Source organism: Sorex fumeus, unplaced genomic scaffold, assembly GCF_029834395.1.
Source record: "Sorex fumeus unplaced genomic scaffold, SorFum_2.1 ptg000008l, whole genome shotgun sequence".
NCBI classification, from domain to species: Eukaryota; Metazoa; Chordata; class Mammalia; order Eulipotyphla; family Soricidae; genus Sorex; species Sorex fumeus.
In genome coordinates this window covers 74,178,520-74,203,755 of record NW_026606065.1, presented here as the reverse complement: position 1 = coordinate 74,203,755, position 25,236 = coordinate 74,178,520, and the positions used below count along the sequence as shown (strand labels likewise).

The window sequence follows — 25,236 nt, the reverse complement described above, 5'->3', positions numbered from 1 at the left end:
GCCAGAAATAAGCCCTCACAGGAGTGAAGAGAAAAAGGAACCTCCATACAGTGTTGACAGAAATGTAAACTGACAGTCCCGCTGCATGTTAAACCTGGAGAATTGCATGGAGACATCCCAAAATAATAAAACAGATTTACCACAGATCTACCTGACACTTCCATCCCTAGGTATCTTTCTGAAAAATATGAAAAACACTTTGTCTGAAAAGATAAATGAACACCTTTCTTCATTATTCTCAATAGTCAAGATACTGAAAACACACACACACATGGAATACTACCTTTCAGCTTCAGGAAAAGATGGAACCTTTCCACAATACGGATAGGACTGGAGGAATTCATTCTGAGTGAAGGAAGTCAGGATGACAAATACTGTATGATTTTACTCGTGTAGTATATAAAAAAAAAATGCCAACCAACAGTGTCCAGTGAAAACAAATCTTTATAGACTATAACCACCAAAATGAGATCACTAACACTGGGGAGAGTGGGCTGAGAGGGCCCTGTGCACTTTGGCAATAGGTGTGGCGTGATACCATGCTTCCCCAAACATAATAAATAGCTCTACTCTGGTAGACCAATGCCATCTCATTAAAAAGTACAAAGATGAAACCTTGACAAATCTCGCAGGATATGGAGCTAAGTGAAGTCAGTTGGTAAGTTGGAAAGAGATAAATTATAAGATGATTTCACTCATTTATGAGGTATAAAGAAAGCAAAGACACAAATCTATAGTCAACTCATGTTCAGACTGAAGAACTAAGGATGTCAGGGGGTTCACGGGAGACAAAGAGGGTAGTGTGGGGAGTCAAGAGGGTGGAGGAGGGATTTTGCCACTTTGGTGGCATAGGAGTGTGTGACAACTTAAACGTGTGTATATGTTTTGAGGTCAGGGTGTCAGAGGTGGCTTAAAGGGCTGTAGATCATGCATTGGGTTTGTTCCCGGCAACAGGCTGGTCCTGAGCATACAGTATCACTGGGAGTGTCCCCTGAGCACTGAGCAACTAGCTATTAGTTGTCTTGACAACAACTAATCCCACAAGAATTTGGGAAGAATTCAAATTTAAAAAAATCCTAAAATAAGATCAAAAACCAAAAACCCTAAATACAACTCTCAGGCCCCCCACCCCCTGTGTTTGGGGGGCATTTTTTTTTTCTCTATCAAGAATCAAATCACGGTTGCACACACATAAGTATTTTCAACCACTGGTCTGCCAGTATAGAGAGGTTGAAAGCCACTGACAAAAATCAGTTGTTACCTCAGTTTAAAAAACAGAAAGAGAGCCAGAGAAGACTACAGTGCCCTACCACTTGCCAAGTGTACTTTCCAATTGAATCCCTGGCATTGCAAATGGATCCCCCAGTACTGCCAGGTACATCCTCAAAACAAAACAAAAAAAAAAGAGATTGTAAGGAGATCTCTTTTCGAACATTTCAGAGTACCTTATTATTATAAAGGAAAGGGAAAAAGTTTAAAGGTAAGATACTTAATACAGCAAGTTATAGCTTTAAAAACATCTTCAGTTGCCCATTTGTAGGAGCTAGATGTGGGTAAAAGAGCAGCATAGTGTTGGCTTATAAACTGAGAGTCAAAATGCACAGGTTAGTAGATGACAACCGGATTACCCAAATAGACTGACAAACCCTTAAGATGAATCTCTAAATACTATCTCACCAATGAAAAATTGTCTCTGATGTCAGAAGAAAAGAAAATAACCCCAATATTTATTTGTACATAGTTTTTTAATAAGCTAACATTTTTTACATGTATACTAGCAACCTTAAAAAGATAAATATCTACTACCAAATGCTGACTACTGTAACTTTATAAAAAATATAATTTAATGGATTTGAGTATAAAGGAAGGAACCTAACTCAAAATAGATTACATTACTGAAATTCTACCACTTCAGAAATTTAACCAGAAAACAGGAAATTTCCAATTTGTCTAAGGGAACACTTGAAACTTACTGATGGTAGGACCAATACGAATTTGGTGTATATCTTCATTAGTATATATTTTAATAAACTTTAAAAAGTATCTTCTCCCGCCCCCAAAAATTATCTTCACAGTACATATAACGCTGCTATCTGGGGTACATGACTGAGAGGGAAAGAGGACTGTTAAGGCTGGGAAGCCATAAGAAAAGGGTTATGATGTACACAACTTTATATCCCCTTAGATTCCAAAGTTTACTCTGGAACTACTTTGCCTTGTTCAAAGTAAAAATGGCGAAATAAGCTTTAACTCGAACTCGGAAAACACTTATTTCTACCTTTGGTCCCACCTGTGTATTAGGTCCTACTACTATCTTTGAAATACCTTTGGTTCATGGTCCGTGAACTTTTCCTCAGGGTAAGATAAACCAATGTGCCCATATTCTATCAAATTCCTAACAGGATCCTCAGAAATTAATTAAGCACTCTGTGGGAATCTTCCCGTAGGTGTTCTGATTCTTCTTAGATAACAAAAGTTATCACCAATATACAGAAATAATTCAGTTTCAGTGCTACATAAGTATGTTCATACAAGAAAGAATAAAGACCTTGCTTTCCCATTTTTAAAGATATAGTATCTATTTTAGACATAATTAGCAATTTTTAGCCACTGAACATAATACATCATATTACAATGCCATGTGGCAGACCTTCCATTTTAGGAAGAAAAATAAGTTTCACATGAAAGATTTATTTTAAATTTACAGAAAATACATTTAGAATAAATCTAAACTTTTAAGCACAGAAGTATTCAGAAACAAACACAGAGGGGTTTTAAGATGTATAGTTTCCATTCTGTTCAAAATCACAACTATTGATCATCACCTCGTTGCCTTAAGTTTCTAGATTTCCCATTTTCAAGTCTTCTCTTCTTGAAGACCGGGGCTACTCCATCTGCTATGCCTCCAAGGGAGGTGACTGTTTTTTCTTTAAATACCACGTCGGGTTCCCCATCAGCATCAACTTCTGAAGATGTCACATACTCATTTTCAGTGCTTGGAAGTTCCAAATCTACCTCTTCACTGGAACAGAAAGTAAAAATAAAAACATTATTTCAGAAACTGAGATTAGGAGCTGGGTTTGATCTCCACCACCACACATGTCCCCTCCCAGAATCACTGGTGGTGGCCCTGGAGTCACTGAAACACTACTGGGGTAGCCTGAGTGACCCCTGGTACCACAGGACACTGCTGCATGCCCAGGCCCTCACACTGAACCACTAGCTTGCTTGGCCGAGAACAACTATGCATGACCCCCAGGGTCTCCTGAGCACCCCCACAAACATTTATTTCATAGAATATGATCAAGTTCTAGATCTCCTGAGTCCACAAAAACCCTAAGATCATTTAATGAGTAATAAGCTATAAATTATTTTAGAGTATAAACATATCTTAAATGACCAGTTTCATAATATTTATAATACTATACACTGGGACTGGTAATTTAGTTCAGTGGTACAGCACTGTCTTGATTTTGTGAGGCTGTAAGTTTGATCCCCTGCATCACATGAATACAAAAAAAATTACTATGTGGAAATGTAGCACATAAATATTGCACATATTTTTTATTCCTGTATCATAAAGTGTATATAATTATATAAATACTTGCACCTGAATGTGTTTGGCAGTACAAATTCTATAGGTGGATAAGGTGGCTGTACAAATTCTATAGGTGGGTAAGGATACAGCTCTTATCCAAGTTAGCTATGGACAGACAAGGACTGTGGCTTTATGCAGCAAAAGAGGAAAACACAGGAATATTAATGTCCTAGGCTGTAGACCCAATGGGGTTATGTATATAGCACCTCTTTCTAAGATCCAGCCCTACAACTATGAAGGTGGTTAGTATATGTAACAACTGACTAGTCCTGAAATTAGTATCTGATTAACAGAAGCCTATGCTTGAATTAACTGGTCTATAAAAGATCAGGTTAGTCATGCTATATACACCAATCAGTCCCTTTCATGAGCTCTTTGAAGACGAACTAGAAAGACTATCATGTTTAACTCTCTAGTGGTTAAGAATAAAAACTATTAGGATCTCTTATTCTGCTATTTAGAGAAAGGAATTATGTAGAAGAACAAAGCTGACATGCAGAAAAGAGCACAGTTGGGAAATAATGACTCCTTGGGCTGAAGCAATAGTACAGTGGATAATGTGTTTGCCTTGCACATGGCTGACCCAGATCTGATCCCTGGCATCTATTACAGTCCCCTGGGCAATGCCAGGAGTAATACCTGAGAACAGAACCGGGAGCAACTCCTAACCATTGCCAGGAGTGTCCCCAAAAGACAAAAAGAAAGGGGGTAGAGCAAAAGTATAGTAGGTAGGGTGGCTGCCTTGAACGTGGCTGATTTGGGTTCTATCCCTGGCACCACCTATGATCCCGAGCACAATGCCAGGAGTAAGTCCTACTACTTTGGCCTCCAAATGAAACATTTTTGGAGGGCTGGAGCAACAGTACAGTGGGTAAGGCACTTGCCTTGCAGGCAGCTGACCCAGGTTCAATACCAGCATCCCAGGTGGTTCCCTGAGCACTGACAGGAGTAATGCCTGGGTGCAGAGTCAGGAGTAAGTCCTGAGCAGCACTGGGTATGGTCCCCACCCCAACACACATACATACACACACACACACACACACACACCCTCTACAAATGTTTTAGATCTGGTTCTAGTGATCCCTTAAGCCCAAGCCAATTCCAGTACCACAAAGATCCCGAAACCAGAGTTGTAACCCTGGTAGCCGAGTACTAGGTGGGCTCAAGCAGTCAGTGCCAGGAGGGGCACAATGGCGCCTACAGCACTATACGGTGCAGCCCCTACTCAAATAAACCAAAGAGATCATTTCAGGGTACTTACTGAGACTCAGTTTCTTGTTTAATTTCTTGCCATTGTCCATATGGAGTAGGAGTTGTTTTTTTATGAACTTTCGGCTTTTCTTCTTTAGAAATGGATGAATTCTGTTCCTGGCTTTTTCTACCTTTTTGTGTTCCTGATTCATTTCCTTTATCATTACTACTTTTCTTTTTTATCTGAAATGTCAAAGAAATAATACACTTCAAATGTTAAATAAGAATAAAAACAATTTCTTTAGTTTTACTGATTTATAAATACTTATTACAAACACACTTAAATTGGTATTTAAAACAAAGTCCTTAAAATAACAGTATTTTCATTATGTCTAAAATAACATAGTTAAAAGCTATTCTTTTTTCTTCTTCCTGAGGGCTTATTCCTGGCTCTGAAGTCAAGAATCTACTCCTGGCAGGCTCAGGTGACCACACAGAGTTCTGGGAATTGAACCTGGATCAGTGGCATGCAAGGCAAACATCTTATCCATGTACTGTTGCTCCAGCCCCTGCTTGTAATATTCATTTTCCTCATATACTAATTTTTTTAGTTTTGGAGCAACACCTGACAACGCTCAGTGCTTACTCGTGGCTATGAGTTCAGGGTTCACTCCTGGAGAGCTGGAGGTACCATATGATGTGCCAGCGATAGAACCCAGGTTGGCTGCATGCAAGGCAAACCTCCAACCTGCTGTATTCTATCTATTACTCTGGCCCCTCAGTTACTAAACATTTTTAAGCATACTTTTAATAGATACTGCTTCAAATTGGATATTGCTTGACACTTTCAAGAATACAGAATTTTCAGAGACTTCATTTTAACAAGATAACAATCCTCAAAATTTAAAGCCAGGACCCAGAATTACATATTCCCCTCCCCACCCCCATGCTTTTCTATTTCTGCTAGCAATTTATTTCAAGTAGATCAATCTAATCAGATAGACCTAATTATTTATTTTCACATTTCCCACTTAATCTCCTTGCTCCCATGTCCTTATCCTCAGGTAATCTTAGTTCTCGGACTACCATGAAAGGTTGCTTTTTAAAATAATAAAGTATGATTTTCTTAATGCTTTGCAATGAAAGACATATTCTGGAGGGGCTGGAGTGAGTGACAGTACAGCAGAGAGGGTGTTTGCCTTGTACACTGCAAATCTGATAAGATCCCCTGAGTATAGCCAGGTGTAATTTCTGAGTGCAGAGTCAGAGTAACCCCTGAACATCTCTGGGTATGACCCAGAACGCAAAAGACATATGCTGGCCCTTTTCTTCCTCTCTTCCCTCCTCAGTTACATATCTAGTAGTCCAGTAGTGTAGTAGTGACTTCGTTACAATGAGATGGGGAGAAGGAAAGGTGGGGAGTAAGAAGGGTGGGGGGAGAGGGAGGAAAGGAAGGGGAGGGAGAGGGAGAGAGAGAGAGAGAAAGAGTGCGAGCGTGAGTCTATCATACAGGCAGGCAGGGGTGGAATGGGTGGGGAGGCCATTGGACTACGAATCTTGGTGGTGAGAGGGAAATGTACACTGGTGAAGGGACAGTTGTTTGAGATTATATGACTGAAACCCGATCATGAACAACTTTGTAACCGTGTATATCAACCGTGTATATCAAAAGACTCAATTAAAGAAATTAATGCAATACAATGTGCCCCTTCTCTTTTTGGAAGGAGGATGTGTTTGGGTTGAACCCTGTACTACTTAGGGGCAACTCCCAACTCTGTGCCAGGGGGTCACTCCAGGGAGTGCTTTGGAAACCACGCAGTACTAGGGACTGAGTCACTGTTGGCTGTATGCAGAGTCAGCCTTAAACCTTGTATTCTCTCTACAATGTGCCTCTTTTGATATTAATTCCATGTCCCTAGAACTTCTCTTACATGGTCTCTATTTAAAAAACTCCCTCAACCTATTAATCTTAACTATGCTGGCTCTGCACTCAGGGATCACTCATGAAGTGCTCCAGAGACCCTAAGGGGTGGTAGGGATAGAACCCAGCTGGCTGTAAGGAAAGAGCCTTACCAGCTCTATTATCTCTCTGGCTCCATCCCAGTGGTATTCAAGGACCATGCTGTGGTGGGGACAGGACCTAGGCCTTCAGTCCTTTGACCTATCTCTCTTGCTTCCCATTTTGAGATTTATGGCACCAAATTGTTGATGATACTCAAGTTAGCTTTTTTGGTTTAGACCAAGACTTGCATGCTCATAGCAACTGCTCTGAATGTCCTGCTAACAAACCATTATGATACAATCATGTACTTAGTTGTCTTTGCTTAATTTCTACCTTCTACTAAAAAACTAGTCTGGAGAGCCTTATATAAAAATTGACAAACTTTAATAAATAAAAACTCAACTCAATTCAAGAACTTACCGTAAACTTTATTTTCTGTTTTTGTGTTTCTGTTGAGACTTCTCCTTTCTCTGCTTCCTTTTCCTCATCAGAATCACTATGTGAATCTGATGATTTGGAATCTTCTAGGGTGCCATGTGCCTTTTTGCTGACCTTACTAGAAGGTGAACCGCCAGATAGTGGAATAAAATCATCAGGTTTTTCCCATCTGGATTCTATTTAACACATTTTAACAGTCATGTTATTTAATTAGCAATTATATTCAGACTTCTCAAATACTTTCTGCCACTTATATAACAACATTTAATCTATTTCATATTATTGCTTGAACAAGAGAATAAATAAATGCAAAGTTCTTGCTCTTTTATCTTTCAGAAACTGACCCCAAATAATCTTACACGTAAAAACTAGGCCCCAGTGTAAAGAGACCAAAGACCTGGGTTTCTAAAGTCTCTCATTAGTTATCTGATAACAATGTCTGGCAATAGGTGATAAGAAGTACACTTGAAAGTACACTTCAGATTTCGCGGAATTTATCACAAAGATTTCTGGGGATCTTTACAAAGTGAAACCATACAGTGAAGATCTGAATACATGAATTAAATATTCTGAATAAAAATAGTCCGTCATATTTATTATGCCAGGAAAAAACCCCACTACTTCACTAAACTCTACTGCCATCTAGTGGCTTAATGGATTTTTAAAAGGATAAAGAATTTTGAATTATTTTGCAGTTATTCTTTACTTTTAATTTAGTAAAAGGGAAAGGGCTTCTAAAATATATACTGACCAACTGGAATAGAGTAAAGAGTAGAAGAAGCTCCATTAATAATTACAATATTCCAGAAGGTGGAGAGATAGTAAAGTGGGTCAGGCACTTGCCTTGTATGTGGCTCACCCAGATTTGATCCCTGGTATCCATACGGTTCCCTGACTACTGCCAAAAGTAATTCCTAATTGCAGAGCTAAGAGTTATCCCTTAGCATGGCCTGGTGTTGTCCAAAAGAAGAGAGAAAATTACAATGTTCCAGAAGTAAACTAAAACTATTAATTTTTTTCTTTTTTTTTTGGGGGGGGGGAGGGTATGCGTGTGTGTGAAGGGGTGCATATCCAGTGATGCTCAGGGGCTACTGACTCAGGGAACCATATGCAGTGTCAAGGAAAACCAGGGGTGGCAGCATGTATGGCCAGATACCTCCTGTACTCTCCGGTACTCTCTCTCTGGCTCAAATGAGAACCGCTGAAGACAAACTTATATATAGTGCCTTACTAATATAAAGTACTTTCCAACACTAATCAAAAGCACTATTTTCCTTACCTATATATTCACAAAGAATTTTCAGAACACAGATAAATTAAGTACCTACTATGTACCAGGAATTATATTAGAAATTTGGTTGACACATTGTCCTTCAAGACTTTACAGAATGCATAAATCATCTATTTTTTTTTTTAACCTAGATGTAACTGCAGATTCTGTGTTGTGCCCAGTCACAGGGTTCTAATGGAACAAGATGTATACTGGGTTCAGATCTAACTCAAGAAATATCTCAAATCACTATTTTATCTCTATGACGAATGAGTACCTCAATTTTACTAGACAGAAACATTGCTATCTTCGGGCAGGTGTCTACTAGGTGGTTAAAAGGTTCATTCCTTTTAAACATTCAATGCTATGAAGAGATCTTTGGATAGTAGGCATTCAGGAAAAGGCCCCAAACTCTCAAAGTTTTACAAATATTAAATACTATAGCAATTCTAGAAAAATTGATTATAGTAGAAACTGCACAAATTAAAAAAATTTCAGGACCAGTTTTATGAAATTCAGCTGATGTTTAGGTAATCATGCATATTTATAAGTGTTTATATAATGAACATTATTAAACAGTAAAAGCAAAAATTTAACAATCCAGTTACGTCAATGATTTTTTTCCCCTGGGTTTATTAAAGGAAAAAGTGTCCAGATTTGTGGTTCAGTCGTAAAGTGCATGCCCCCCAAAAGGTGTGAGTTGGGGAGAGAGGTCAGAGTGCTGGGGGAATACTTTGCATGTGAATTTTGATCCAAGTGTCAGCAGGTGTGACCTCAGAGTACGGAACCAGGCATATTCCCTGTCCACTGTTGGGCTCCTTCCCTAAGTGGGGAAAAAAAGGTGCGGCTAGGGAAGTAGCTCAGAGGCAGACCACTTGCCTTGCAAATGTGAAGTCCTAGCTGAAAGAACTGGTTCCTGGCACTACCGTTAAAGAGAGATCAGAGACCGCATTTTTTTTCCCTCTGGAAAGAAAGATGGCAGCCACTTTGGAGCTTTATGGAAAGCCAGGTATGAGCCGGTCGTGATGGGGCGACTGAAACCTCATGGGAAGGGGGGCGTTCCCGGCTCATCCTTCATGCCCTACTGAGGTCAGGAGTTGCCCACCACGAGCGGCTCTCCGGCATGAACATGCCTCCAGAGCACAGAAACCAATCATAATTATCTGACTCTCAGCAGAAATACCTCCAGGCGTAATAAGTAAAATACCAGAAATCCAAAAAAAAAAAAAAAAAGGGGATCAGAGAAATAAAACAGGGGCTAAAGTGCTTGCCTTGACTGCAGACACCTAAGTTCAATCCCTGGAACTTCATAGGATCCCTAGAGCATAGCCTAGTGGGTCTTAACACCAAAAACAAATAACTCATCTGCCACCTGCCATAACCCCCGACACTCACTCCACAAAAGGCAAATTGAAAATCAGGTGATCTCTCAGTTTCCAAGATAAATATTTCTAAAAAAATCATGATAAAAATAAAATATGGGGGGCTGGAACATTAGTACACCGGGTAGAGCGTTTGCCTTGCACGCGGCCTACCCGAGTTTGATTCCCAGCATCCCATATGGTCCCCCGAGCACCGCCAGGAGTAATTTCTGAGTGCATGAGCCAGGAGTAACCCCTGTGCATCACTGGCTGTGACCCAAAAAGCAAAATAAATAAATAAAATATGGGAAATAAAGTAATCATCTTGTGAAATTTTTCAAGTACAGGCTCAGGGAATGCCCGTTCCATAAACAGAAACTATGAATTCTATCTCCAGTGCAACTCACACATACTGAGTGCAGTGCCAGTAGCTCTTCTATTCGGGAACACCCCTCTCCCTGGCCTGCCTCAACAGAATGTGTGAACTCTGATGCAGAGCCAGGTTTGTGCGAGTACTAGGACTGAGAGGAACGCAAGCACCCTGGAGGCACCATGGCTAGGGTAGTGTAGCACAATTAACGCAATCTCCCATGCCTCAGAAAATATGCAAGTATAACTAAGGTGTGCACCCCCTGGCTGGAACTATGAGGCCTGCAATCATATGTGTGGCCCCCAGTTACTGCATCAAAAATAATAAAGGAAGGGTGGGGAGCCTTGTAAATACAGCATTGAGAATTACAATGTGGAACACAGTATCCTTGAAAAAGTATGGAAATTATTTTTGCTTTTCAGTTGCGAATTTTTTTAAATGGTTAATTTTTGGGGTTGTTTTTTGACCATACTAGTGGTGCTCAGGGTTTATTCTTGGCAGGGCTCACGGAGCCATATGAAGTGTGTTGGGGATCGAGCTCAGGTCGGCTGCAAGTAAGGAAAGTGCCTTGCCCATTATACTCTCTCTGGCTCCTTATTATTATTTTTTAATTAAAAAAACACATATTTGTTATAGAAACATGCTTATCAATATACTAATACCCCAAGTTCATATGATTCAACAACAGGCTAATAAACAGATTGATGTACAATTTTAAATAGTCAAAATAATCTAAAACAATACATACCTCCTGTTTCTGCATTATAATAATAGGTATACCCATCTTCACTTACTCCTTCGACCCAAACAGTCTTCAATGCTGTCTAATGGGAGGGGAAAAAAAAAATCCTGCATAAACTGAAGATAAAGCTGTAGTTATATATTAAATAAGTAAGGCAGCGTTGGCCTGCCTACCCTTTCTCTTTGACACTTAGGAGTTAAGAGGTGTACTGATCATGACCTGAAAGTCTGGTCTAATTAATCATGAGCTAATTTTCAGGGAGAGCCCCATCTCTGAAAATGATAGCAACTGTCCTGTGTGAAGCTTTTAGGCAGACATCTGTTTTTTAGCCCTCTACCTCTCCACCCCAGACTTTTGGCCAAAGAACTAGAAGAAGAAAAAAACAGTGTATGTGTTCTGGGGTTCAGGGTATTCTTATCTGGGGAGTAAATTTACTTAAGCAAACTCCACACAAACCCTAGAAGTCAATCATTTTAAAGAAATAGAGACACTACTTATTAATGTACTTCAGTTACCTTTTTTAGGCTTCCTTGAAATTCTTCAGGTTTCTCCCACTGAGTTGCTTAAAGTAAAATACATTGCAATTATATTATTTCTGCTTAAAAAACAGAAATAAACAACTTTCAAAAAGATTTAAGTTTGGCAACATTTACAAAATATTCAATGTGTGCAAAACACTACAGGTATGTAGTTAAAAGCTTTAAATATGAAATCAAAAATACAAGTGAATACAATGTAACCAAAATCAGAAATTCCTTATACTGCACAGGAATTATAGGACCAGACAAGACTTCTTTTATGTTTGGGTCAGGGAGTTGGCGGGAGGAGGGGCTGCATACCTGGTGCAGTTCTGGGCTTACTCCTAGCTCTGCTTCAGGGAATCATTTGTGGCAGGGCTCCGGGGACCATAGGGGGTGCTGGGAGCCAAACCCAGGACAGCTTTGTGCAGAGCAAGCACCCTTCTCTCCAGCCTCAACAAGGCATCTTTTAAAGACTATGTAATTACGGTCTGAAAACTTTTAAAGAAATGAGATGATCTTTTAACATCCTGGAGCAACGTGGTCATAGTACAGAGATAGTACACTGGGTAGGACGTTTGCCTGGCACACAGCCAACCCAGGTTTGATCCCAAGCATCACTGAACCCCAGCAGGAGAGTTCCCTAAATGCAGAGCCAGGTGTAAGTCCTGAGCATCACTAGGTGTGGCCCAAAAACAAAACATGACGGAATGAAAGTCAGAAGAAGAAGAAAAAAAAAGCAGTAATTCAAAACAAATACAAATACTGCTGAGAGCAGGAAGATATAACGTAGGATGGAACAAAGCAACAGGCACCAGGGAGAAAAGATGTTAACATTTCTACATAAAACTGGTAAAGACTTGCAAACAAAATATTACTATTTGTATAAGTTCCAAATGTAAGAATTATAGTATTATCTGTAGCTAAAGATTTTCTTACTAAATAACTTTAGTCTCATACCTTCTTGACCATTCTCAACTTTCTTTTGGATTTTCAATCCATTCCTACCCACCTTTTAGTCTGCTTTTTCTATTTGATCTCATATATCCTAAAAGTCAAAATATTATCTGCACTCCCAGATTATCTTCGTAACTACTGAAAAAGCGCATGAATGCTTTAAAGGTACTGCAACCTCAACATAGCTATCAACACATCTACAACTGAACACATAATGCACACTTAAACTTAAGACCATTTTGGAATTGGAATTTCATATCTTAGTTAATAGATCCTCCTCTCTAATATGGCCCAGTTTATTTTTTCAGTCTTTCTGTCTGCCATGAAATCTTCAAAGAACCTCTACCAGATAATTTTCCCCCAAACTTTCAAACCTGTTTACATTCACATTATTTCACATGCCTGGAATACATGCTTAAAACCTATCAAATCTTTTCATTACATTATCTATGAAGAGTCTGCATGGAACCAGGCATTTTAAGATGTACAAGTGGAATAAATCAGCATTCAACCACTGGTGAATGGATGGTGCTTGTCTGCAGTTTAGAAAGGTTGAAAACCAATGGTCTGTCAGCAGTCCATGGATCAAATGCAGAACAGGTGCTGATTCACAGGTGCAAAAGTAAATTGCATAATCCCTCCTGATTTTTTCATTTTATAGAAGGTCTGAGGAAGATCTGAGGTATACGCAAAAGTAACTTTGGTGAGGGCCAAAGTTTTAGAAGATTTATTGAGAAAATGTAGTTTTTAGAAGATTTATTGAGAAGTTTTAGAAGATTTATTGAGAAAATGTAGTTTTTAGAAGATTTATTGAGAAGTTTTAGAAGATTTATTGAGAAGTTTTAGAAGATTTATTGAGAAAATGTAGTTTACCTGTAGCAAACCCTTTATTAAAGACTTTACTAAGCAGGGTATTGACTAAGGCGCTATCAGTATTCTTTGTTGTGCTGGGACAGAACCCACATCTTCATCATGTAATTCAATGCATGTACTACTGAGCCACATGCCCAGTCCTGAGAAGGATAACTTTTTAACCACTTATACCACTTCAGGGAAAATGCAGTTATAGTTTATCATAGTTGGAATGTCTTGTTACTAACTAAAAAGTTCTGATACAAAACAACCATTGTGGACTGGAGCAATAACACAGCTGGGCCTTTGCCTTGCATGCCAACAACCTGGGTTTGATCCCGGCATCCCATATGGATCCCCAAGCACCGCAGGAATAATTCCTGAGTGCAGAGCCAGTAGTAACCCCAGAGCTTTACCAGTTATTCCCAAAACCCAAATTAAAAACAAAAAACCCCCCAACAAAATAGTCACTGTTCTTTACGAGTTTAATGCCTAAAATGACTCACCTCCTGTGGTAAGATCATAATAGTAATGGTAACCCTCAGAAGTTAAGCCTTCTATCCATCGGTCCTTTGAAGAGTCTTTTTTCTTTTTCTTTTTTTCTTTCGGTTGACTTGATGAAGGAGGAGGTGGGACAGTGCTGGTTACTGGTGATACGCTTTCCTCCAAAATGTCTAGGGGAAAAAAAAAGTGAATCAGCCTCCCAAGACACTTTTTAAACACTGGCATCAAGATATTAAAATCATTACAATGAAAAGCCTAACAAGATTCCTTTGGAACCTGACATTTTACCATAAAGTTCATTTGGATTACTATACGTGCATGACAGAGAACTAAATAACTGGTTAAGGGATTCTATACATTTGTTCTATGGGGAGGAGAGATAGCACAGGTAGAAGGGTGAGAGTTTCCAAGGAAAAAGGTGGGGGCACGAGGGACTTGAGCGTTCGGTGGCCGAAAACCGTTCCCCTGGCCGGCGCACCGTGGCGACAGGTGAATGAAGGACGGGGGAACCAGAGAAACAGGAACTGGGCCCCAGGCTGGTCAGTAGACAGTTTCTCTCCTCCCAGCATAGTCCGATCTCTCCCCTTACAGCGCAACCGTAGTCGTAGTTCTGTTCGCAATCCCAATCATCATAGTTCATCATCCTACTCTCCTCATAGACGTCAAAGTCCTCTCCTTTGTTATCTCCTTCCTAGTCTCCCTGTAGTCTCACAGACTCCTCATAGTCCTTGTATTCTTGTCCTCAAAGTCCGAAAGTCTCAAAAGTCTCAGTTCTCCTCCTCTCTTCCCCTTACAGCAGAGTTATATAGAAATCATGAAGGGTGAAGTACACATTGGTGGAGTTAACACTGCCATAACAACAAACAGATATAAAGCCACTCCTTCAGGGGAAGTTCTAGATGAACTCAATGACAAAATCTCATCTGAGGGTTCAGCACTTCAGATTACTAGGAGATCCACTCAAGGGTGGGATTCCATCCAAAGAGTACCGCTTTCTCCTTTTCTCAGCTAGCAGTCCACTTAAACAATCATAGTGAATTTACTTCTTATAACATTTCTAGTCATTTTGTATGAGCACAGTAAGAGATACATTAAGCTTAAAGACGGGCTCTTTCTGAGATCTCGCCATGTATATCCCAGATTACAGTCCTCAGGCCAGGTTACTCTTTCCTAACCCCAGCAGGGTCTTTATTCAGTTACTTCTTTTTGGGTCGTTACAAAGTTTGACCATGCTCTTAACGCTTCTTATGGCACTTAGCTTGTCCCTGTCCAACGCCAGGGTAGCTTACAGGGTAGTCTGCCGTGGGTCCATCCAGTCCCTTTGCTGGGACCCTGCTTTGGGAGTGCTAGGAACGAAGGGCAACTGAGGCTGAAGTAAATATGATGGATGCCCACGAGTAAATATTATTTCGGAGTCAATTCCCATGCTACAAAAGCATAGCATCAACTGTCTTCCTCTGTCTAGACAAAAAGTCCATTGCTAAACCATGCAGTGAAATAAAGGAAAGAGAAAAGCAATATAGGATTATTAGTGCCTGGTAAAATTGGGTCTCTTAGGGTAACTGTTGTGGGAGTTGCTCAGTAAACCTAAGCGCCCTGTGAGAGGAGCAAGGACAACCCAACGTTATCCAACAGTAGGGCACATGCTTTGCCTGTGTTGAACTTGGGTTAGCTCCCAGGCACCACATGGTCTCCGAGCATCAACAGGTGTATCCCTGAGGCCATGGAGCACCACCAGGTGGTTCCTGGCACTGCAGTGTCTGAGTAGCACTGTATGCGCAGGCTCAAGCACTGAACCACGAGCCCAGTGGGCTGAGTACTGCCCAGAATGGCTTCTAGCAGTCTCTCACAGCACTCGTGGTTGCCCTCTACCACATTAAGAAGGGTTAGTTTATTCCTACCTTGCTAAGAGTTTATTAGCAAGGTTTTGAACTATTGAAAATAGTTTTTCAATCATAACATGTTTATACTAAATGTATTACGTCCTTTCAGGTTTTTTTTTTAAACATCTAGCAATTGGGGTTTTTTTGGGCTATACCCAGTCATGTTCAGGGGACCATATGGAATGCTGTTGATCAAGCCCAGGTCAGCTGTATGCAAGAAAAATGCCCTATCTGCTGTACTATCACTGTAATCCTTATATGACTTTTTATTTTGGGGCTGTACCTGGCTATGCTCAGGGGTTAGTCCTGGCAGTGTCTGGAGGGCCATATTGGGTGCTAGGCATTGAACCTGAGTGAATCATATCCAAGGCAAGCATCTTGCCTGCTGTACTATCTCTCCAACCCCATCTATACAGATTGTTATTACAATACAACATTAACACATTTACGAATCATTGATATTTTTAAACATAAAGCTAATATTTGTTTTTTAGGGTAAAACACTTCCCCTTAAAAATATTTTGTTTCTCGGACACACCCAGCAGTTCTCAGGGCTTACTCTTGGATCTAGGGTCACTTCTGGTAAGGTTCGAGGGTCCATAACGGGTGCAAGCTTGTAAACCCAGGTTGGTCACGCGCAATGCAAGTGCCCTACCCATTTACTCTGGCCCCTACCCCCTCAAAATTTTAATTTTCTTCCCACTTATTTTTAAAATTTATACCTATTACAAAGATATAGTTATTTTTAAAATGCTATAAACTTTAAGGTTTACAATTTTGTGGAATTTCAGGCGTTTAGCTTTTATCTATAGGTGTTCAGAGTAACTTGTGTTCATACCTCCCAAGATAAAAAAAAAATCTCTCTCATAGGCTAGATATAAAGAAACATTGTAAAGGAACAATAAATAGCCTTTGGAGCTAGTGATTCTGTCCACAGAACTGAGGTTACCTGGGGTTTAAGGGTGGGCTGGGGGGACTCTGGTGGATGGAGGTGGGTTCTCTGGTGATGGATGTGGTGTTGGAATGATGTATGAAGGAAAAGTATTATAGTACTGTAAATCATGGTACCTCAATAAAAATGGCAAAAATTTTAAAATCACCCCAAAATAAATGTTCAAAAAATAATGCAAATTAACATGGAAATTCACATATTCAATAAGATAAAAATATAAATATTTACTATAAATATTCACAAGTATGACGTGAAGTTAATGCCTTCTAATAAAGATCCCCTGCAAATCCAATATTCTAAAAAAGTCCAAATGTAATTTGTAGTCATACAATTAATTTACCTTCACTAATATTCAAATGGGCTAGAGCTATAGCACAGCGGTAGGGCGTTTGCCTTGCACGCAGCCAACATGGCCGACCCGAGTTCGATTCCTCCGCCCCTCTCGGAGAGCCCGGCAAGCTCCCTGTGACGTATTCGATATGCCAAACACAGTAACAACAAAGTCTCCAATGGAGACATTACTGGGCCGAGCAAATCGATGAACAACGGGAGGACAGTGATGTATAACAGTGATGTAATATTCAAATAAATAAAAATATATATGTATTTGGGGGAGGGTCCACACCTGATGGTGCTCAGGAGTCACTCTTTGCAGTGCTTGGGGGACTACATATGGTGTCAAAGATAAAACCAAGTTCAGCTGCATGCAAGGAAAGCGTCTTTCCCCCTGTACTAGTTCTTTAGCCCTGAAATAAGTCTGTATTTTTTACAGTAGTACTTTTAAGTACTGAAAAGAATGACCAATTTCAGTGTTAGTATGACTCTTCAAATAATTTTACATGAGTGAAAAGATGAGTAGTAGGACTTTTTCCAAAGGATTGGGCAGTTATTCCAAACACTGAATAAAAAATTAATTTTATTTCCAGCGAAAGTGTAAATCAAACACTTCTAAAGGCAGCTTGGAATTGGTTATCAATATATAAAATACAACCCAAGCACAAAAAATTGTAAATCTACAACTGTACCTCATGGTGTTTCACTAATAAAAATTAAAAAAAAAAAAAAGTAAAAAAAATATATAAAATACAGTCATGTCATGATTCTGCAATTTCTAGAAACTGAATTCGATAAACATAAAAACATGTATAAAGATTAAATGCTCACTAATTAAGACATTTTAAGCCCTTTATTAAATGTTTCACAAGTATCACTGTGATCAACAATTTATATAGTTATTTTAGTAAAATCTGTGTACTAAGAGTGATTATGTTGATTCCAAACATAATTCCTAATCACCCTTTATTTATTTTTCTTTTGGGGTCACACCTGGCAATGCACAGAGGTTACTCCTGGCTCTGCACTCAGGAATTACCCCTGGTGATGCTCAGGGGACCATATGGAATGCTGAGAATCAACTCAGGTCAGCTGCATTAAGGCAAACACCCTACCTGCTGTGCTATTGCGCCACCTCCTCCTAATCACTCCTTAGTCCCTAAAATAAGGACTAGTACAGTGGGGAGGGTGCTTACCTTGCACGAAGCTAAGCTGGGTTTGATCCCTGGAACCTCATATGGTACTCAGAGCACCACCAGGGGTAATTCCTGAATGCAGAGCGAGGAGTAACACCTAAGCATCAACACCTCCCCCAAATATTTTATCATTAAAGAAAAAAACATGAAATTTCAACTTCCAAATAGATCACAGTACAAAATATATGGTGTAACTTTACACACATGTGTATGTATCTGTAATTAGATACATGGTTTTTTTGGTTTTTGGTTTTTTTTTTTGCATGGAGAATTGAACATAAGGCTTCACATTTATCAGATATATATTCTATACCTGAGCCACATGTTCGGTCCAGAATTTAGTCAAAAGTTTTCTTTATTATAATTTTCAGAGAATATACATTCCTTTAAAAATACATTTAAGAAAACAAAGATATAAAAAATATTTAATTAAAAAATTAAAGGGACAGGAGAGAGTACAAAGGTTCAAATCCTTGCCATGATGTATGGTTCTTTGACGACTGCCAGGGGCCAATCCTGAGCACAGAGCAAGGAGTAACACAGGGTGCTTGAATAAGTGAAAATAAATGAAAACAAATATACGGGGCTAGACAGGTAGTTAAGAGACTAAGGTACTTGCCTTCTACACAGCACACCCGGGTTTGACCCCTGGCACCTGGAGCGACCCTCAAGCTCAGAGCCGGGAGTAGCTCTCCCCACTTAGCACTGCTGGTATGACCCAAACCTCACCCTCTGACAAAATAAAACAACTATGGAGCCCCTTATCCTCATAAAGTGAAGTATACCCCCCAGAACTAATCATGTATAGGGCAACTTTAATTTTTAAACTTTTCTCAGACACAGGATATTTATTCTTTGTAATAGTGATGCTGGTGGGTTGAGATCCCAGTGAGGTAGGGAGTGTAAAAATCTCCAAGAGATCCTGCAGGGATGCACACAGTAAGTTTCTGCCAGCCTCACGAAGGAGAACCTGAGACTCATTCACTTTGCACACCATGAACGCTGGACACTACACCTAAATTCTGGGGAAGCCATGGTTCTCAGACTGAGGTGAGGTCATCCTCCTTGCAGGAAAATTAGTCCCAATCACTACCCACATTCAGGCTCTTGGACTGCTGCAGGAAAAGACTTGTTAGAGAAACAGTGAAATTAAACAGTTTTATTGATTGAGTTTATTTATGTTAAGAATTATGTACTCCAACAGAGAGGAAGCAGCAAGCCTGAAGAAATGAAGGAAGGTGGGTGATACAGCCTGGGTTCAGTTCTCGGGACTGCATGGTTCCCTGAGTGCCATCTGAGGACTAGCCCCCATTAAAAATAAAAGCAGGGTGGGATGGGGGGATGGGGGGTGGGAGGAATACTGGGATTAGTGGTGGTGGAGAATGGGTACTGGTGGAGGGATGGGTACTCGATCATTGTATAATAAACCCAAGCACAAAAATTTGTAAGTCTACAACTGTACCTCATGGTGTTTCACTAATAAAAATTAAAATAAATAAAAAATAAAAGCAACGCAAAAGTGCATGAACGAAGTCCTAGTTTAAATGGGGTTATGATGGGGGCTGATGGAGAGTTCAAACACATGTTTCCAATGCCAGTTTGATCCCTGATACTGCATGCCCCTTTTCCACCAAGCATTGTTAGATATAGACCTGGAGGGCCCTAAGCTCCATCAAGTATTTTCCTAGAGGCCCAAGAGTACCATTTGGGTGCATTTAGTGATCCGTGGCATAGTAGGAGCCTCACAGCACTGTATCCTTAGAAGTTTGCGCTGAACTGCCAATCTGGATGGCAAGAACTGCTGGGAAGGCCCCCTATCCCCACAAGTAGCATTTGGGAATACCCCATCAATAAAATAAATGGGACTGTAATAAGGAAAAGCACAAAGAGCAGACACTGAGTAAAATCTTCTTTATAAAAACAACTAACGCTCACTTAGCATGACCTCTGATGTTACTTTTAAAACATGCTGGCTGCTTTTTTACCTGACTTTAAGCCAAGCCTTTTCAAATCCTCTTGGTATGCTTTCAGGGCAGCCGCCTCCATTGCAGCAAACTCCTTTGATGCTTTTTCTTCTTCCTTTGCCTTATCCAAGCTTTTCTGTTTAATCTAAGAAAGACACATACGAAAGTTAGATAAAGTACTGACATTTACATAAAAAAAATTGGCAAACAAAGTGAATTACCTCACTGATCCTCTTTGCCACATTTTCCTTATGATTCTTTCCTCTTTCATGAAATTCAACACTCTTGGAAGAGAAAATACAAAGGAAAAATACATAAACATAATGTTAATACTAAAGTAGAAAAGTAAACATGGGGCTAGAACATCACTGAAACTAAAACAAATGACAGAAAAAAGATAAAAATAATTTTAATGCAAATTGTTTCATCAAATGATGCTATGGAACTGACTACACTATTATTATGTCCTTTGATTTCCTTTGGTGCTTAATATAAACTATGATGATCACAGAAATGGAAAAAATCTTTTGATGTTTTGAGAAAGTACCCTTGATGACTAATCTAGCAAATATGATTGTAATGAAGACTCAAAGACATGAAGCCAAAAGAGGAGTGGAAAAATATCATTAACTTCAAGAAACACCTCTCAACATAAAATGTCAAAACCAGTAAGTCTCCAGTTCTCCGGTATTTGTACAACTCTATTTGCCACACTGGTTTAAAAGTCATAGAAAACGAACAATGATCTTTGAGACTCTTTCTCTAAAAGAGAACAAATATTTCAAAATCTCTGACATTGTAAACACATTTTTATACATTGTTGCAATGCTACAAATGTAGCATTTATAAAATGTAAAACTCCTTAGGAGTTTTCTGGCCCTGCCCATACTAAAATTACAATATGTTTACTTTCTGACCCAGAAATCCCACTTCTGGGAGTTCTGTCTAAAAAGATAGACCAGGGCTAGAGCCATAGCACAAGGGGTAGGACGTTTGCCTTGCACGCGACCGACATTCAATTCCCAGCATCCCATATCCCTGAGCACGGCCAAGAGTAATTCCTGAGTGCAGAGCCAGGAGTAACCCCTGTGCAACGCCAGGTGTGATCCAAAAAAGCAAAAATAAAATAAAATGATAGACCTGTGCATGTACAAAACAATGTTACATACAAGGTTACTCACTGGAGTACTGTATGCTAAAGCAAAACAAATATTCATCTATAAGAAACTAATTACTAATAGAGAACAAAAAAGCTACCCATATACTGATATGAAGAAAGCACCAATATATATGGTTTAGTTTATGAAACAATAGCTATGGGAGGACAGTATGCTACCTTTTACAAATATGAAAAATGCTGTAAGGGTTAAGAAATTATATGAATATAGAAACAATGGAAGGAGAGACAAAAATGAAAACAATGATAATCTACTAGAAATGAAGGTAAAACTGGATAGGCAGAAAGGCTGTGAAGGAACATTATCACCTATTTAGAACAGCTGGAAATGCCTTCAAAATTGCAAATGTGTGGTTGTACGCAAAAAAAACTTCAGGTAAACTTTGCAAAATTAAGTTTTGTCAATTGAACCTTCTATACTGGAGTAACGAGTAATTACAGACTGGAGTAACTGAGTAATTACAGTGAATTCCTCAACAAAATGTGACTCTGTAAAGCATCACCTATTTTTTATATGCTAAATTTCCTTGTTTATTGTGTTTCAAAAAGCATACGAAACATTAATATAAAATTTTACAATGAAAGTTTAATGTGTATCAGCTATTCAAAGACTGAAGAAAAGTTATTTTAGAAGTAATTTACTAGAGAGAGTATCTGAACAATTGTCTGCCATAGAGGCAGGGTAAGGACTGGGGTGGGGGAGGGTGGATAATGGGGACATGGTGGTGGAAAGTGTGTCCTGGTGGAGGGATGGGTGTTCAACCATTGTATGGCTGAATCTCAAACATGAAAGCTTTGTAACTGTATCTCACGGTGGTTCAATTAAAAAGTTAAAAAAAAAGAAAGTAATTTACTCTCTGTAATTAATAAAATTCATTTAACTGCCTAGATACCTTCATGGAAGATAGACCAATATTATTTGTGTAGGTCTTAAAATATGTGGCATTTGAAAGGATGGTTTAGGTCAAACAAGATAGGCACAAACATTAACAACTACAAAGACAATGCTCAAGGAAAAACATCTCTAAATTCCTCATAAACAATAGTAAATGTCTGCTGAAGTATATTAACATTGTTAGGTTTTTCCCCACCCAGTTCTGGAAATGGGACACAGGGACCTCGTATATATGGAGGCAAGAGTTCTAGAGCTAGTGCCACATTCCCAGTTCCTAGATTCTTTTGGACATCCATATCAATAAAAAAAAAAAAACAATATATGCAAAACATACAGCACTTAATACGGCTGGAAACACAAAAGGTAAGGTCTGCGTTGCACGCTGTGGATCAGGTTCAATCCCTGGCACCCCACATAGCATCCTGGGCCTGGCCAGAAGTGATACCCGAGTATAGCACCAGGAGTAACCAAGTGTGTTCCGAGAACAAAAACAAAATATAAAATAGAAAAACACACTCTAGCACACATATGCCATGTATCGAGTGAGGACTATGACATGCATGAGGGAAGAAATCAATGATGCATTTATGCCTTCAAAGCTGAGTCTAAACAGATCAGTAATGCGGGATAACTAGTGACTTGGAAAGATAGTACTCAGGTAGAGAGGACTCTTGCCTTGCGAGCAGTAGACTCTGAGATCAAACCCGGGACACTCTATTCCATTTTCCTTGGCTCTGCCAGGAATGATCTCAGAGCTCTGAGCCACGAGTAAGCCCTGAGCACAGACGGGTGTGGGCCCTCCCAAACAGACAGGAAAAACTGCAGTCTTCTCCTTCATATTAAGGACTCTATTTCTTTTGTATAAACCAGCGTTACAAATAATACCATAACGTAGTAATTTTTTTTTTCTTTTTGGGTCATACCCTGCGATGCACAGGGGTTACTCCTGGTTCTGCACTCAGGAATTACCCCTGGCGGTGCTCAGGGGATCATATGGGATGCTGGGAATCGAACCCGGGTCGGCCGTGTACAAGACAAACGCCCTACCCACTGTGCTATTGCTCCAGCCCCCGTAGGCATTTATTATTAAGTTTTTGGTCTCTACCTGATGCTCAGGGGTTACTCCTCACTCTGCACTCAAGAATTACTCTGGAGGTGCATGGGAGATATGGGATGCAGAGGATGGAGTGGCTCAGTGCCTGCAAGGAAAGTGCCCTACCTGCTGTACTATGCCTCCAGCTCCTGAAGGTATTTACTAGACAAAAAAAAAATTCACTCTGTCCATTTCCTGAATTGGGCTGAAGGGCCACACAGAGAAAAATCTGGTTTAATATGCAATCAAACAAGCTTATGAAAAAAAGAAGGGCTTAATCATTTTCCTACAAGGAATGTAAAATAAAATATTTCAATTTTTTTTAAAAAAGGCAACCTATAAGAAAAGTGCTTTACGCTTTTTTTTTTTGGTCATACCTAGCGATACTCAGGAATTACTCCTTGATGGTGCTTGAGGACCATATGGGATGCGGAGGATTGAACCCAGGTCGGTCACGTGCAAGGCAAATGCCCTACCGGCTGTACTATCGCTCTGGCCCCAAGAAAGTGCTTTATGAACTCCGCGTTTAGAGCAAAAAGAAACTTCACACGAATACAGCTTAACAGAATGTCTAATAGTGTAATAATCATACAGGCCTATTGTCCGCTATCCAGCACTTGCAGTAATCACAGAATTTCTTTGGTTGTGACTTCCAGTAGTCTGCCCTGCAAAAGGGGAGAAAAAGCCTACGCTTTACTTATAATTTCAAAAGGTGAAAATTCTGCATGCTTCACATCTTAAGGAAACACAAGCTTCTGCTCCCGAATCTTGTTATACATGCACAGCACCCTGTTTCGTGATCCGAAGCAGTCCAACTAAATCGCTGCAAGGCAAGGAGACCCAGGTCTGCAAGCCGGATTTCAAAGTCTCGCCAATGAGACAGCTTGGCCAAATTCTCCTTGATCACGATCACCAAGGCGGAGAAAAGAAGAAACATCTCTCAGAAGAGAAGATGATTCAGCCTTTCGGTTTTCGTCTTTCTGGCCGGGTGGGAGGGCGCCTCGAGAAACTTGGAAACGGTTGCTGTTCCCCGCCCCCCCAAGCAAGCTGGGGCCCCCTCCCAAGAACAAAAGCACGCGGCTGTGGGGACCGCGGCAAGATAAAACCGGTGCAGAAATGCAGACTGTTTCTACAGCTCAAGGAGAGAGCGGGGGTGGAGACCGGTCCAGGGGCTTTTCGGCCGGCCCAGCAGAACCACCCACCCCCGACAAAGTCGTCAGCCCGCGAACCCGGGCCAGTCCGCTCCGGAGAGGCGGAGGCGGTCGCGGTGGCCGCGGTCCAGCCCCCGAAGTTTCACAATATCCCGCCCCCGCCCTCGGCCAGGCTGGAGCGCGACGGTCACGAACGGGTGCCCGCGCCTCCCCCGCCCACCCCACCCCACCCCACCCTCGCCCCCTCCCCTGGGCGCGGCGGAGGCCGGAGCGCCGCGTCCCTCCCCCGGCCCCGGGGCTGCTCCGCGGGGGCCTTTCTACCGCGCCCCAGAAAACCGGCCGCGCCGGTCGGCCGCCCGCCAGCCGCGAGCGAGTTAAACCAGCCGGCGTCGGTCACGCCCTCGGCCGGAGGGCGGGAGGCGGCGGACGCCGAGGGCCGCCCGGGACACAACGCGTCGTTGTTCCCCGCCTGGGACCCCCCAACTCACATGACTGCACCCGCCGCTCGGCGCGTCCCCCTCCGGGCCCGGCTTCAGCTCGTCTTTTCCTCACCCCACCCCTCCCCCCTTCGACGCCCGCCACCCCCAGACGCGGGGCGAGTCGGAGCCGGGCCGGCCACGAGGCCCAGCCCAAAGCTCCGGGCCCGAGACGCCTCCCTCCGGGCCCGGCGTGCCCCGGTGGCCCCCCGCCCTCCCCGCGAACTCAACCCCGCTACGGGGGCCCGAGCGGCTCAAACCGCGTTCGCGTTCGCCGCCGCCGCCGCCGATTTCTCCCTCCCCGAGGGGCGGC

The 25,236-nt window shown here is 41.0% G+C and overlaps 1 protein-coding gene across 1 annotated transcript; it reads right to left on the bottom strand.

Moving 5' to 3' along the window:
- Window positions 1-1,733: 1,733 nt before the first annotated feature.
- WBP4 (WW domain binding protein 4) lies at window positions 1,734-25,049 on the bottom strand. Its single transcript, XM_056109785.1, has 10 exons — window positions 24,936-25,049; window positions 23,889-23,961; window positions 20,353-20,415; window positions 20,153-20,276; window positions 13,806-13,973; window positions 11,488-11,534; window positions 10,979-11,054; window positions 7,212-7,405; window positions 4,860-5,032; window positions 1,734-3,022 (listed from the first exon to the last, which is right to left on the bottom strand). Coding segments are annotated over exons 1-10 (1,131 nt in total). The 5' UTR covers window positions 24,938-25,049; the 3' UTR covers window positions 1,734-2,811.
- Window positions 25,050-25,236: the final 187 nt, after the last annotated feature.